The sequence below is a fragment of the Hylobates moloch genome, unplaced genomic scaffold, assembly GCF_009828535.3.
Source record: "Hylobates moloch isolate HMO894 unplaced genomic scaffold, HMol_V3 SCAFFOLD_2, whole genome shotgun sequence".
In the NCBI taxonomy this organism is placed as follows: Eukaryota; Metazoa; Chordata; class Mammalia; order Primates; family Hylobatidae; genus Hylobates; species Hylobates moloch.
Genome location: NW_026652277.1, coordinates 66,621,836 through 66,638,497, shown reverse-complemented (window position 1 = coordinate 66,638,497; position 16,662 = coordinate 66,621,836). Strand labels below are relative to the sequence as shown.

The 16,662-nt window shown below is 44.1% G+C and overlaps 1 protein-coding gene across 1 annotated transcript in view; it reads right to left on the bottom strand.

The window, feature by feature from the left end:
• Window positions 1–7,720: 7,720 nt before the first annotated feature.
• SRD5A3 (steroid 5 alpha-reductase 3) overlaps window positions 7,721–16,662 on the bottom strand; it is a 31,313-nt gene continuing 22,371 nt past the window's right edge. The window contains exons 3-5 of the mRNA XM_058435721.1: window positions 14,737–14,934; window positions 12,268–12,402; window positions 7,721–10,211 (exon numbers count right to left, since the gene is read on the bottom strand). Coding sequence (XP_058291704.1) covers window positions 9,952–10,211; window positions 12,268–12,402; window positions 14,737–14,934 — 593 coding nt within the window. The 3' untranslated portion in view covers window positions 7,721–9,951. The remainder of the gene's footprint in view (window positions 10,212–12,267; window positions 12,403–14,736; window positions 14,935–16,662) is intronic.

Genomic DNA, 16,662 nt, shown 5'->3' with positions numbered 1-16,662 from the left:
GAAGAACAAATATTAAAGACCTAAGTCTCTAAGTTAAAGACTAATCACTGTCCTCTTCACCAACAGGTCTTAATCTTAATATTTTGAAGAGTAAATATATTTATTCCAATTCCCACAAATGCTGCACTTCTCTAATAAAACCTGTTAAACGCTGGGTGTGGTGGCCTGTGCCTATAGTCCTAGCTACTTGGGAGGCAGAAGTGGGAGGATAGCTTGAGCCCAGGAGGTCGAGGCTGGTGTGAGCCGTAATCATGCCATTGCACTCCAGCCTGGGTGACAGAGTGAGACCCTGTCTCGAAGAAAAAAACAAAACAAAAATCGAAAAACCTGACAAAAAGATGTGGATAAGATTGTAACAGTTTGCCGGCCGGGCGCGGTGGCTCACGCTTGTAATCCCAGCACTTTGGGAGGCCGAGGCGGGCAGATCACGAGGTCAGGAGATCGAGACCACGGTGAAACCCCGTCTCTATTAAAAATACAAAAAATTAGCCGGGCGTGGTGGCGGGCGCCTGTAGTCCCAGCTACTCGGAGAGGCTGAGGCAGGAGAATGGCGTGAACCCGGGAGGCGGAGCTTGCAGTGAGCCGAGATTGTGCCACTGCACTCCAGCCTGGGCGACAGAGCAAGACTCCGTCTCAAAAAAAAAAAAAGATTGTAACAGTTTATGAATTCCTAAACATTTATTTTGCCTTTCATTTTACTTCCTCCTAATGAGAATTATTACCAGATTCTTGGTAATATAAATGCACAATTGGATGCATTTCACACATGTCAGTATAAACTGCATTCAATCTTTGAAAGAAAGATATTATTGCAATTCTGCAACAGAGTAAAGTAAGCCAGGGGACCTAGTTACTTATGCAGATAACAGTAACAGAGTCATACATTTAATAAATGTTGAGTGTCTACTATATATCAGGCACTTTACTAGTGCTGGGGATCTATCTGTGAACAAAACAATAAAAACAAAACCAAAAATTTTTGCCCTCATGTAGCTCACATTACATTGAGGAAACACAGGCAAAAAATAATGTACCTAAGTGTGTTGGAGGCCGAAAGATTGAGGGTCGTTATCAACTCAGTATACCACTGGAGGCTATGTGAGTAAACAGCAAACTGTTCTCATAAACGCAGAATGTTGGCAAACTGACAAACTGCGTCTGCCACCAGAAAGAATGCTGAGGGCAGTCACGCCCCAAGCGCAGTGTTTCTTGTGATTATGTACATCTGAAGCCTGTTAGTAATAATATGAACCTGTGATCAATTAAGCAGCTGACCAATCGTTACCTCCTCCTCCCTGCTCTTTCTACCCAATAAATAAGAAGGGCTGTGGAAACTTGGGGGCTGCCTTTGCTCACTAGAAGCGGGGAGCTCTCTTCTTCTTTCCTGACTCCCCTTCCTTTAAAATAGTTTCTTTTGTCTTAAGTTTACATTTCTACGTCCGTCCCTTCCTTCAGTCTTGTAATGATGGTCTCAAGCAGTAGCAGTGGCAGTCAGTCACATAAGTGAAAAAGTACATTGTAGAGGTTCATTTCTACAGAACAAACCACCTCAAAACCAGTGACTCAAAACAATAAGTATTTATTATTGTTCACCAGAGCAAAGGGAAAGGAAAATGGAAATGTATGTGTGATAGAGAGAGAAAGAGGAAGAGAGAAGGAGAGGTACAAGGGGGTTGGATTGCAATTTTAAATAAGGGGATCACCTGATTGAGAAGGCAGCTGTGGTATGCAGCCTCTTTGATGTTCCCCAATAGTCTGAATTTCCTGGGCTTCTTTGTGTATCCTCTTTCTTTGAGTATAGGCTGGACCTAGTAACTCCTTTCTAACAAAAAGAATATGGCAAAAGTGACAAGACGAAATTTCCAAGATTAAGTTATAATGAGATTGTCTTTTTTTGTGGACGCCCTTGCTTACTTGCTCTGATGGAAGCTGGGTACCATGTTGTGAGATGCTCTATGGAGAGGTCCCTCCACAGAGGCAAGGAACTGAAGGGGGCCCCAGCCAATGAGGGTCCTTTTTTTTCTTTTTTCTTTTCTTTTTTTTTTTTTTTTTTGAGACAGGGTCTCCCTCTGTTACCCAGTCTGGAGTGCAGTGGCACAATCTTGGCTCACTGCAACCTCTACCTCCTGGGCTCAAGAGATCCTCCCACCTCAGCCTCCCAAGTAGTTGGGACTACAGATGCAAGCAATCACACCCGACTAATTTTTGTATTTTTTGTAGAGATGGGGTTTGCCATGTTGCCCAGGCTGGTCTTGAACTCCTGAGCTCAAGCAATCCACCTGCCTTGGTCTCCAAAAGTGCTGAAATTACAGGTGTGAGCCACTATGCCTGGCCTGGAACTAGGGCCTTTAGTTCAAGAGCCCATGGGGAACTGAATCCTGCTAACAACCATGTGAGTGGGCTTGAAGGTGGGTCCTCCCTCAGTAGAGCTTAAAGATGAGACAATAGCCGTGGGGACATCTTGACTGCAGAGAATCCTTGAGGCAGAGGCACCCAGCTAAGTTGTACTTGGAATTCGGACTCCAGAAACAATGAGATAATAGATGTTTGTTTTTAGCTCCTAAGACTTGGAGTACTTTGTTACACAGCAGTAAATAACTAATACAGTGATGTTTGAACAAAGACTTGAAGAAGCTGAGTGAGAAGGCCATGTGGATATCTTGGAGAAGTGCATTCCAGGCAGAGAAAAAGCCAGTGCAGAGACACTGAAGCAGGGCATGACTGATGTGTATAAGGAGCATCATGTACATGATCATCTACAGTCCACTGAGGAGAATAGCAGACGAGGTAATGTGTGTGACTGGGAGCCACAACATATTGGGCCTAGTGGGTTATTAGAAGAACTTTAGCCTTACTCCGAGAGAAATTGGCATCTGTGTTGCAGGGTTTGGAGACAGTAGTGGCATGACCTCATTTATGTTTGTGAAAGATCACTCTAGCTTGTGTTGAGAATTGTCTGTAAGGTATAAGGGGGAAAGCAGGGCGCTCACTTAGTCAATTGCAATAAGCTAGGCAAGAAATGAATGAAAATCACGATGGTAGTTTGTAGAAAGATGATAACAGAGGTAGATTCTGGACATGCTCTAACTGTGGACCCACTGATTTCTGGACTGTGAAAGAAAGAGTCAAGGAAGACTCCATGGGTTTTGGTTTGAGTAAGTGAAAAAACAGGAAGAATGTAGGTGGATCAGGTGTGGGGAAGAGGAAAATCAGAAATTCACCTTTAATCATGTCAAACTTGAGAACAGCTAGTGCTGTTCAAGTCAAGTAGAGCTGTTAAGTAGGCAACTAGATATATGAGTCTGGAGGTCAGGGTGATGTCTGGGCTGAATATATAAATTTAGGAGTTGTCAGCATATAAATAGTATTTAAAGTTATGAGACTGGATGAGATCACCAAGTATTGATAAAGAAAGGGACTCAGCACTGAGAACTGGGGCAATTCAACATTCAGACATCAGGAAACAGACGAGATCCGCAGAGGAACCTGGGAAGGAACAGACAGGGAGGTAGGAGGAAAATCCACAGTGTAGTGTCTCAGAACCAATTAAAGAACGCATCTCAAATGAGGTAACCAACTGCTACCATGCTGGGATGAACACTGAGAAACAACTGTCGGGTTTAGCAGCATGGTCATTAGACCTTTTCAAGAGCAGTTTAGTAAAGTTCTGAGAGCTAAAAAAAAAATAAAATAAAAATAAAAAAAGTGACCATAGGGGATTTAGCGGTGGGAGGGAAAGGACTGATGTTAGTAAAAATAGACTAATCTTTCCAGAAGCTTTGCTGCCAAGGAACCAGTGAAATCAGGTGGTATCTGGTGAGGGAAATGGAGTTAGGTTTTAAAAAGATATTTGGGGCCAGGCGCAGTGGTTCATGCCTGTAATCCCAGCACTTTGGGAGGCCAAAGCAGCCCAATTGCTTGAGCCCAGGAATTCAAGACCAGCCTGGGCAACATGGTGAAACTCCGTCTCTATAAAAAATACAAAAATTAGCTGGGCACAATGGTGCGCACCTGTAATTCCAGCCACTCAGGAAGGTGAAGCAGGAGGATCACCTGAACCCAGAGAGGTCAAGGCTGCAGTGAGTCGTGATCATGCCACTGCACTCCAGCCTGGGTGACAGAAGGGGACCCGGCCTCAAAAAGAGATTCGTCTTCTGATAAGAAAGTGGGAATGTTGAGAAGAGGGCAAAAAATTGATATAATAGAGGGAAAAATGGCCAATGTCCTTAGATAGGTGAAAGGGAATCCAATCTAGTGCTCAAGAGGGCTGAGTTTTGGGTAGAAATTCAAAGTTCGTTTACAGTTTCAGGAAAAAAAATGTAAACGGCTGAAATGAACAAGAAATATTACTGGTGTCTTATCTAGTAGTCTCTTCAAGTTATTATCTGTGTCTTTCATTGTCTTTGAGGTATTTTACAACTCTGTAAATGGCAGACAACTGATAGAAATGCAAATAATTCTTTTCCATAGACATACAAGTGAATTTTGCCTAGTGGAGGCACAGTTGATTCCCCTCCCCCATTGTAGAGGCCAGTTGTGCATCTATTAAGCAAATTCATTTTGACATGCCTCATATCTATATATGTATCTGCTTTTAGGATTATTTTTTAAACTGGTTCCAACATCTTAGTAGTTCCTTTATTAGTGAGTTAAGTAAAATCTTTGGCACATGTTCATTTTATATTTATATGAGAAACTTTTTTTTTTTTAAAGAGGCCAGGTGCAGTGCATGTAATCCCAGCACTTTGGGAGACTGAGATGGGAAGATCGCTTGAGGCCAGGAGCGCAAGACCAGCCTGGGCAACATAGCAAGACCTTGACTCTAGTAAAACAAAAAAAAAAGGATCCTTCAACTTCAACAGTAATAACACGAGGGGAGGTAATGCACACACAGATGCTTAGGTGGGTGGAAGTGGTGGTGCCAACCGGTGCAAGTTCTTTCCAATAGCTTCACTTTTCTGAGAAAAGAAAAGATGTAAAATAGGAGAGTGGCAATGGACTAGAGAATTTTAGTATGACTGCAGCATTAAACACCACTTGAGGCCAGGCAAAGTGGCTCATGCCTGTAATCCCAGCACTATGGGAGGCCGAGGTGGGCGGATCACCTAAGGTCAGGAGTTTGAGACCAGTCTGGCCAACATGGTGAAACCCGTCTCTGCTAAAAATACAGAAATTAGCCAGGCGTTGTAACTCTCACCTGTAATCCTAGCTTCTTGGGAGGCTGAGGCAGGAGAACTGCTTGAACCTTGGAGGCAGAGGCTGCAGTGAGCTGAGATCACACCACTGCACTCCAGCCTGGGTGACAAAGGGAGACTGTCTTCAAAAAAAAAAAAGCCATTTGAGGTTAGTGGTCATGAATTTAAAGTGAGCTGCTAATGGATTGAATTTCTCCAGGCACAGTTCAACTGCACAGGTGCACACACAAAGGAGGGAGGGTTGAATTTAACCAGGATTTTGGCTTTGCTAAGTGAGTAGGCAGAAGCAATGTAAGCAGGCAAGAGAGTTGGGGATATATATAAAGGACTGATTATAATGATTTGCTAGGAATTTAATCCAGGTAAGAAGGTAAGAGAAAACTCATGAGAAATGAATGACAGTGAAAATGTGATGAGATCAAAAGACTGGAGATCCCAGTAGAGTTGAGAGATTGCTGGAGTTGCAGCACTAAAACAACGAGCTGGAAAGGCAGGTGTTAGTAGTCAGAAAGGAAGAAAACAACACTTTCTGTTTGGGGTCAGCATTCTAGCATCTGAACAGACATTCTATTGTTCGAGGATCACTTACCTGCTAACCACCACACTCCCCTTTCTGTGTGTAGGAGGACAGGTGTTTTCCATGGAGTGCTTACTTCTTCCTCCTTCTAGTCTCTCTCAATGTGCTGATTCCATGCAATCAAGTTTTTTTTTTTTTTTTTTTTCCAGGAGTGAACAAAATCTGCAGACAGGCAGGCAGCATGATGAGCAGGGGCTCTGTGGAAGGTTGTGCAGTTTGTACACTGCACAAGGGACACTGGGCTGAGATCCATCCTGAGCTCTGCTCACTGACTGTGGCCCCATCACCAGCTGACTTTTTTGGCCCACAAAGGCTCATGCCCTGCCACCATGGGGCTGTTCCTTGGGTCATGCCTTTTCTATTTCCCAGAAGGGTGCTGTATAGGCCAGGGGGCTCTGATAAAGACTGCATATGCACCATGGGGTTTAAGCCAGAGGGCTGAACTGGAGGGAGATGTGCCCTTTTGTTGAAAAACCCCTTGTGGACTGGTATCCTCAAATTGCTTCAAGCATTCAGTCTTCTTGAAGGAAGAGACCCGATATTATACTTTCTCAATTATATGCATAAAGTAGCCCTTGACGTATAGTTTCATTTGGATAATTAGGTTTTACTTCTCCCAAAACCAATACTTGGCTTTCTAGGAGATCAATGCTATTTGAGAAAAACGATGAGGTATCATATACATTATTTATGGATCACTGGCCTCTCCACTGTTTCTTGTCTATTTATCAGGAAAATCTTAGATTAGACTAATTTATTTACGAAAAACCAGTTGAATGTTGGTTTTTTTTTTTTCCCCTGATAAGTAATGTGAAAGAGTGGGCAGAAGTTGCTTAGATAGGTTACAGGGGTAAAGAAATTTGACTGCTCATTTACTGTTTTAAGGTCTTCTTTAATATATCAGCTCATTTTGAGTGATCTCACTTATCAATGGCTCTTGAGTTTTCAGGCACCTTATGCAAATATTGCAGTCTCCTTAAACCAAATATCTATTAAGCTACATACAAAAATATCTGCAACGGTTTTTTTTGCTTTTGTAGGAATTCTAGCAATAACCACTCATTGAAGTAAAAATCGAATACAGGGCACAGCTTTGTAGAGACAAAATAATCCATGGTTAGAGTAAGCAAATGTTAGTGTATAGGATGAGCTTCACAAAAACAAAGGCCATTTTCAGCACACTTTTAGTCAGTAGTTAATCAAGGGAAGGCTGCCAATGAGGTAGTTCAATGTCATTTCCCCTGACTTCATAGTAGTAGAAAATGAAAGATTAAGGCTATTCAAGCCAACAGGAAAATCATGAATCTCTACCTTTAAGCTATTTCTGGGTCCTTGTGAAGAATTTGCAAAGTCCCTGATGCTCTCCCTTTACACACATGAAATATTTTCACCAACACACAAAAAAACAGTGCTGATTCTGACACTGCAAGCACTGCACAATTCTCAATTACTTCCCATCGGTGACGCTTTCATCAAAGGCCATGCTACGTTGTTCTGAACCCCTTTCGGGACATCACTATTTCCTCTTTTATCTTTGCCTAGAAATGTGATGTTTGGGCAAAGAAGGAAAAGGGATGAGTAAGAAACAGGGATGAGTGGGAGACAGCAGGAAACAGGGGTGGGAAACTGGACACTGCAGCTTTCTCACAACCCCTGACAGGGTGCGTAATGGGATGCTCGTTATTTTACTTAAGAGTACAATGAGATTCCAGAACATCAGCCAAATCTCTAGTCTAACCTGGGCATAAAATTGCATGCTAAAATAAAATACATTTTTCTCCAAATAATTTATTAAAAATTACATTTGATATTCATGTGGAAATTAAGACCAAATTGCAATGTTTTCCATTTCCAATGTACAAAGAGTTTTGTTTCTGAGAATGGCAAATTCTAAACTATAAGTAAAATAAATACGTCATTTATTTAAGTAGACTGAGCCACTGGTTAATCTTAAGTGGTGTTTGGCTGATGGGAGAGAAAATGCTCCATCAGAATTGTTGTAAGAACTTTCGAATGTGCTTGACACGCATCCGGGAGCGGTGACTTACACCTGTAATCCCAGCACTTTGGGAGGCCAAAGCAGGTGGATCACCTGAGGTCAGGGGTTCGAGACCAGCCTGGCCAACATGGTGAAACTCCATCTCTACTAAAAATACGACAATTACCTAGGCATGGTGGCATGTGCCTGTAATCCCAGCTACTTGGGAGGCTGAGGCAGAAGAATCGCTGGAAACCAGAAGGCGGAGGTTGCAGTGAGCCAGGATCCCACCACTGCACTCCAGTCTGGGCGACAGAGTGAGACTCCATCTCAAAAAAACAAAAACAACAACAACAAAAAAGGAATCTTAGTTTAACAGTTTTGGGTTACAGCTCCAGGGATGGGGGTGGGAATGATTGACTATGCATTTGATATGTGTCTTATTAATCATAAGGTTCTTTCTCCCATAGCAAAGTACATTTAAATGCAAAGCTTTAGTGCTTAGCTGACTGTAATAGGACATCTTCATAAAAGGAATAAACTTAACACCTCAGCCAATAAGCCGGAGAATCTTATGCTGCACAAATGTGCAGTTTTAATGTGTTGCTCAGGCTGTAGTATTGTTTTTTTAAGTTTTTGGTTTTCTTTTATACCATGCATTTATTTCCCTCTGAATTAATCACAGGTATTTTCTTTAACATAAGCTATTTTAAGTATAAACTTTATTCCTGAATATCTTCAGATACATTCTGCTAGTTCAAATAAACTCACACAGACATTAATCCAATTTGAATAACTACATATGAATGAGGCTACAGTATTATTCAATCCAGAGTGTGTCACTTCCATTCATGAAGGCTTGCTATGCATATAAAAATATTTGATCTTCTGATGTTTTCAGTTTTGAAGCACTCCCTTCAAAGGATGTAAAAAAATATTACATAAAAGAGCTTTCAAAGTGTTCTGTTAGGCTATGATTTGAGGGGGAGATGAATGGAAATGGCTATTGATAGTTATTTAACTGGAGATCTTTGTGGTAATATGTGAAAGTATAAACTAACTCTAACAAACTCATTTTTCCCTGAAACTTTTGGTGTAAAAATATATTTTATTTTATTTTATTTTTTTGAGAAGGAGTCTCACTCTTTCACCCAGGCTGGAGTGCAGTGGCACGATCTCGGCTCACTGCAGGCTCCACCCCCCCGGGGTTCACGCCATTCTCCTGCCTCAGCCTCCCACGTAGCCGGGACTACAGGCGCCCGCCACCTCACCCGGCTAATTTTTTGTATTTTTAGTAGAGACGGGGTTTCACCGTGTTAGCCAGGATGGTCTCGATCTCCTGACCTCGTGATCTGCCCGCCTCGGCCTCCCAAAGTGCTGGGATTACAGGCATGAGCCACCACGCCCGGCCAAAATTATATATTATTATTGAGACAGGGTCTTGCTCTGTTGCCCAGGCCAGGCTGGAGTGCAGTGGTGTGACCTCGGCTCACTGTACCCATGACCTCCTGGGCTCAAGCAATTCTCCCACCTCAGCCCACTCCCAAGTATCTGGGACTACAGGCATGTGCCACCACTCTTGGCTAATTTTTATATTTTTTCATGGAGATAGGGTTTCACCATGTTGCCCAGGCTGGTCTCGAACTCTTGGGCCCACGCGATCTGCCCACCTTGGCCTCCCAAAGTGCTGGGATTACAGGTGTGAGCCATTGCACCCAGCCTATTATCATTTTGAAAGGTTATTCTGCTTTTACTGAAATGCAACAGTTATTGAGCACCTGCTATATTATTATATAGTCCATTCCTACTAGGCTACTGCAGCCATTGATGATCTTATCTCTTCCTTTGTGTGTGTGTGTGTGTGTGTGTGAAGCTGTTTGTATGTTTTTGGTTAGTTTGCTTGTGAAGCAGCTTGGAGAAGTCTCATCTACTTTTTGTCAGTTGGTTGGTTTTATAAAGCATCTCAGAAAGTGGACCCAGAAATCGCAGATCTGCCATTAGTATTTATTCTTTGAAGATACTTTGGAAATTCATTTTCTGGAGTGGCACTGCCATGCTCATTCAGTGAAAACTTGTGGGTATAGAAATGGAACGGAGAGTTTCAAACAGCTTTGCGGAAACTGTACTTTGGGCTCCAGATTTCACTGTTCTTAGGCATTGAAACCAACACCTGGTTTGCATTCTTCATGACTGAGGTTAACTTAAAACAAAAATGGTAGGAAAGCTTTCCTATGCTTCGGGTAAGAGACAAATTTGCTTTTGTAGAATTGGTGGCTGAGAAAGGCAGACAGGGCCTGACTAAAGAAGACATTTGTCACCACTAGCCACCAAGTTAAGTTGTGGAACCCAAAGGTGACAGCCATGGAAACGTAGATCATCAGCTCTGCTAAGTAGTTAGGGGAAGAAACATATTCAAACCAGTCTCCAAATGGGATCCTGTGGTTACAGTGAATGACCACTCCTGAAAGGGTAAAAGAAGATCTCATAAGCATTTAAAGGTTTGAAAAGAAAGTTTCACCACTTCACTCCCAAATCATTTACAGAAACTTTTTTTTTTTGAGACAAAGTCTTGCTCTGTTGTCCAGGCTGGAGTGTAGTGGTGCAGTCATGGCTCACTGTAGTCTCAACCTTCCAGGCCCAGGCAATCCTCCCATCTCAAACTCCCCAGTGGCTAGTACCACAGGTACGCACCACCATGCCTGGCTCATTTTTTGAATTTTTTGTAGAGACAGGGTCTGCCTACGTTGCCCAGGTTGGTCTCAAACTGCTGGGCTCAAGTGATCCTCCCACCTCAGCCTCTCAAAGTGGTGGGATTACCAGTGTGAGCCAACCTGCCCAGCCCAGAAACTCTTATTTAGAAAAGAGTATCATACATATGTGTAAACCACCATCCTGTCACACTTCTACTGTCAGTCTATTACATATTGAAAAGTCATATGCTTAGGTTAAATTGTCAACTGTCAATAGCACAAGAGAAAAGCCAGTTACTCCAGCAATGGACTCAGACTACTCCAGAGTCAGACTGCACAAGTTTAAATCCTGGCTCTCCCATTTACTAGCTGTGTAACTTTAGATAAGTTGCTTAACCTCTTTGTGCCTTAGTTTCCTCATCTGTAAAATGAAGACTGGACTGTAGTCATCTCATGTTGGCATCGTGAAGCTATATGTAAAGCACTCAGAACAGGGCCTGGGACAAAATAAGTACTTGATAAATATTAAAACTATTCAATTTTTTGGCTGGGCGCGGTGGCTCGTGCTTGTAATCCTAGCACTTTGGGAGACTGAGGTGGGCAGATCACCTGAGGTCAGGAGTTCAAAACCAGCCTGGCCAACATGGTGAAACCCCATCTCTACTAAAAATATAAAAATTAGCCAGATGTGGTGGCACACGCCTATAATCCCAACTACTTGGGAGGCTGAGGCATGAGAATTGCTTGAATCCAGGAGGAGGAGGTTGCAGTGAGCTGAGATGGTGCCACTGCACTCCAGCCTCGGTGACAGAGTGAGACTCTGTCTCAAAAATAAATAAATAATAGGCCAGGTGCAATGGCGCACGCCTGTAATCCCAGCACTTTGGGAGGCCGAGGTGGGTGGATCACCTGAGGTCAGGATTTCAAGACCACCCTGGCTAACATGGCGAAACCCTGTCTGTACTAAAAAATACAGAAATTAGATGGGCATGGCGGTGCGTACCTGTAGTCCCAGCTACTTGAGAGACTGAGGCGGGAGAATCACTTGAACCTGGGAGGCGGAGGTTGCAGTGAGCTGAGATCATGCCACTGCACTCCAGCCTGGGTGACAGAGCGAGACTCCGTCTCAAAAATAAAATAAATAAATAAAACTATTCAATTTTTTTTTTTTGAGACAGAGTCTAGCTCTGTCACCCAAGCTGGAGCGCAGTGGCGTGATCTTGGCTCACTGCAACCTCCGCCTCCCAGGTTCAAGTGATTCTAGTGCCTCAGCCTCCCAAGTAGCTGGGACTACAGGCACCCGCACCACCACACCCAGCTAAGTTTTGTATTTTTAGTAGAGACAGGATTTCACCATGTTGGTCAGGCTGGTCTTGAACTCCTGACCTCAAGTGATCCGCCCACCTTGGCTTCCCAAAGTGCTGGGATTACAGGCGTGAGCCACTGCGCCTGGCCTATTCAATTTTTAATATTTCAAAAAACCTAATGGAAACTATACCTATGATAAGTCAACACAAGCTAACTTAAAGGTCAAGTTTTTATGCTGTGGCTGGTACTAACTCCGTGGTAACACTAGCTCTCACATGCTGATCAGACACAAAACGTAGCATCACAGAATGTCAGGGCTACTTGGGTCTAGAGAGGTCTTTCAATGTAAGGCTCTCATTTTCACAGATGGGAAGATCAAGGCCCAGAGAAGTGTCTTGCCAAAAATAAATATTTGATACAGTCAACTAACTAGGGCAGGAAGGAAAAGCATGCAGGACCACGGAGAACTAACTTCTGAGGGTTAAAATCCATATGCAGAGGCTCTAAAAGAGGTCTCACCTGCTTTATTTTTCCTGAGATTGCCGAGAATAACATGGCACTTATACTGATGGGCAGATGACCAGATGAACATCATCATCCCAAGAATATGGAACCACCGTGCTTGCATCAGTAGATTTTTCCCTGTTACGTAGGCTATAGGAATGAGAATTGTTAGCCAACACTAAACAACTTCACAGGCTCAGGGAATTAAACAAATCATTTAGTCAGCAGAAACACAATTATCCACTTATTCTGTTCCTCAATATCCTAATATAATTTCCCAAGTACAAAGAGGGGAACCTGTTCCTCAATATCCCGATGTAATTTCCTGATGTAATTTCCCAATACAGAGGGAAAAGCCCTGTCTCTCTGGACAAAGGAGATATGTTTCTCAGCTATGGGCAGCTTCAGTTCCCCGGCAGAGAATTCCACACAGACACATTCTCCTGCTTCTTCTCTAAATGGTTCAAGCACAAAGTTCAGCTCCCCTACTGTGATCTACTTTCACATGGTAAGACTCCTTTGTGTTTCCCTTGCTAAGTCCAGTTTTAAGTCTTCTTTCTTATGTTTTACAGTGAAGAAAAACACTTTCTTTTTTTTTTTTTGAGACGGAGTCTCGCTCTGTCACCCAGGCTGGAGTGCAGTGGCGCAATCTCGGCTCACTGCAAGCTCTGCCTCCCGGGTTCACGCCATTCTCCTGCCTCAGCCTCTCCCAGTAGCTGGGACTACAGGCGCCCGCCACCACGCCCGGCTAATTTTTTTTTGTATTTTTTAGTAGAGACGGGGTTTCACCGTGGTCTCCATCTCCTGACCTCGTGATCCGCCCACCTCGGCCTCCCAAAGTGCTGGGATTACAAGCGTGAGCCTCCGTGCCCGGCCTCCCATGTTATTTCTATCACACCCTTTGGTTGGCAAATGCCCCAATGTGTTTTCTCTCAATGAATTACTGAAACCAACTTTCCCCATATCGTCCCAAATGATCCCAGATGACCCTTGAAGGACAAGGAGGTGAAACAGAAAACAGCTTCAGAAAGGAGTGCTTAGAAAGCTATTTTTGTGGGCTCCTCTTCCTTGACTGGCTATGCAGGAGGGAAGGCAGAAGTTGAGATGCAGCCAGTAGAGGAACCTCCGGGAGAGGCAGGTAATGCCAACAGACACAAACATGCTGAAAGTTAGCAGCCACCGAGTGCTCTGCAAAGTTCCTTTAGCGGGAGAACCAGCACTGCCCACCAGGAATGACAGCCCCTTCCATGGTACTGGCTGGCAGAATGCCATCACAGACATGCCGGCGAGGAGTAAGTTCAGAGGAATCAGAGAGATGATAGCTAAGTGGCTGGAGCCAATCAATAATTCATGAATTGAGAAAGATCATCAATAAATCCTCCTTTAAAATCACTCCTCTAGTCAGAGGCCTTAGGTTGAGCTACAGCAACAGAGAGACGACTTTCACGGGGCACTCATACCAAAATCTAATCTGAGGAGGAAGCTCACTCACAGATTGTTGGAAATCGCTAGACCTCAGCCTGAGTTTACAAGGATGGACAGGGCAGCTGGAAACATGGAGCCCTGGGTTTAGAGACAATGGTCATTACAGACCTACAGGGACCAGACTGACAGATACTAAGGCTGCAAGGTCAGGTTAACCTCAGCACTATAAACTCATTCCCATCACCCCAAGTGACTTGAATTCTTTATAATCATGCATTGTTTTTACAAAAATGGTAGTCATATGTGTTAGATAACGTCCCCTCCTCCCCCCATAAAACAAAAAATCCATTTCATTTCCTTCTCATAAACAAGGTCGTGGTTTGGCTTCCCTCTTCCTGGCTAGTGAGAGCTTAGAGACTAAAACACAATTTTCACTACCACAGTACTCTTTGTCCTCTCCTCTCAGGCAGCGTCACTTGAAGAAAAGCTCTGTTGTGATGGGAACAATCACAGGAACTAAGTGGCAACAAAACGGCTCCCCACCCCCTCTGCAAATCCCAACTCCATGCAAGCACCCCTCCCTTCCTTCATTTTCTTTTCTTTTCTTTTTTTTTTTTTTTGAGATGGAGTCTTGCTTTGTTGCCCAGGCTGGAGTGCAGTGGCGCGATCTCAGCCCACTGCAACCTCCGCCTTCTGGTTTCAAGCAATTCTCCTGCCTCAGCCTCCCCAGTAGCTGGGACTACAGGCATGTGCCACCATGCCCAGCTAATTTTTTTATTTTTAGTAGAGACACAGTTTCACCATGTTGGCCAGGCTGGTCTCAAACTCCTGGCCTCAAGTGATCCACCTGCCTCAGCCTCCCAAAGTGGTGGGATTACAGGTGTGAGCTACCACGCTCGGCCTTTTAAAATCGATTTGAGTCTTATCTCCTCAAATGCAAAATGCACTGGGCCTGTCTCTTACTTTTGCATGTCTCATAATACTTAGCAGAGCACAAGCCCTGAAAGCACGTCATACACCCTGGGGTGGGGAGCTCCTGGCAGGGCTGGATCCACTCACCATTCCTGCCATCCATTGGCACTTGGCTCAGCACAGTTAGGCCGACAAGGACATAATAGACAAGTCCAAAACAGTACTGCACGACGTGAATCATGACATTGGAGAAGACACTGACGTAGAGGCACTCGAAGAGTCTTCGTAAGCTGTGCAGCCACAGAAATACTAGCACTAAGAATGCAGACAGTGCCAGCTCCCCTCCTACAATTCAGAAGGCGACAGGGTCAGCATTTCTCTTCTGGGATTAATCCACAGTTTTGTTTTTCCCTACTGTGAAGCAGAGTATTAAATCCCGTCTAACATCTTCCTTTTTGGTAGTAAGGAAGAAATGGGCCAAATGAAGTCAAGGAACTTGACTTCACTCAGATTACACAGTTTATACAGTAAGCTAGTGACAGGGCTGGCCCAAACACCCATCCCTCAATTCTGCTTCATTGTGTGACAGCCTTCTAGGCTTCAGGGACATCATGGTCAGGAGGTCTGTGAAGAAGTCTGTAGGTTTCTGGTCCCTGGCACTAACAGCCAGATGCAAACTGGAAGAGTTCCCGGTAGCCTCTGAGTGGCCCCAGCTGTGGGATCCCCAGCATCTCAGGCACCACAGAGGCAGACAGGGGGACAGGAACAGAAACAGAGTTATGCATTTCTTTTCACATTAAAAAAAAGAAATTATACTTTTAGAGGGATGGTGAGCCCAAGATCTACTTCCCCACCTGTCTTTCACGACCTGCCCACCAAAAAATCTGAAGAAAAGCTGGCTTTAAAAAAACCACACACTTAGTTTCTCTTTTTTTCTTTTATTTTTTGTTTTTTATTTTTTGGTTAATTTTATGTGTCAACTTCTTTATTTTTGAGACAGGGTCTTGCTCTGTCATCCAGGCTGGAGTGCAGTGGCACAGTCAGGCCTCACTGAAGCTTTGAACTCCTGAGCTCAAGTGATCCTCCTGTCTCAGCCTCCTGGTGGCTAGAACTATAGTCATGTGCCACCACATCTGACTAATTAAAAACATTTTTTTTTTTTGTAGAGACAAGGTCTCCCTATGTTGCCCAGGCTGGTCTCGAACTCCGGGCCTCAAGCCATCCTCCAGCCTCAGCCTCCCAAAGTGCTGGGATTTTAGGTGTGAGATACCACGCCCAGTCACTTAAAAAAAAAATGAGTCACGGCCGGGGGCAGTGGCTCACGCCTGTAATCCTACCACTTTGGGAGTTGGAGGCGGGTGGATTGCCTGAGCTCAGGAGTTCGAGACCAGCCTGGGCAACATGGTGAAACCCTGTCTCTACTAAAAATACAAAAAATTAGCCAGGCGTGGTGGTGTGCGCCTGTAGTCCCAGCTACTTGGCAGGCTGAGGTAGTAGAACTGCTTGAACCCGGGAGGTGGAGGTTGCAGTGAGCCAAGATCGGGCCACTGCAATCAGCCTGGGAGATAGAGCGAGACTCTGTCTCCATTAAAAAAAAAAAAAAAGAGTCTCACATACACACAAACACACACACACGCATGCAACCATAAAGATGCAACTTAATTAACTTTTACAAATTAAGCCAACCAATCCCACCCATATAACAGCACCCAGATCCAGAAACAGAACACTTTAGGAAGCCAAGGTTGGAGGACTGCTTGAGACCAGGAGTTTGAGACCAGCCTGGGCAACACAGCAGGTCCCCCATCTCTAAAAACATTAAAAAAAAATTAGCTGGGCATTGTGACGTGCACCTGTAGTCCCAACTACTCAAGAGGTGGAGGAGGGAGGATGGCTTGAGCCCAGGAGTCCAAGGCTGCAGTGAGCTATGATCATGCTACGACACTGCAGCCTGGACAACAGAGTGAGACCCTCTCTCTTAAAAAAAAAGAAAGAAAGAAAGAAACAAAACAAATAAAAGAAACAGGCTGGGTGTGGTGGCTCACGCCTGTAATCCCAGCACTTTGAGAGGCC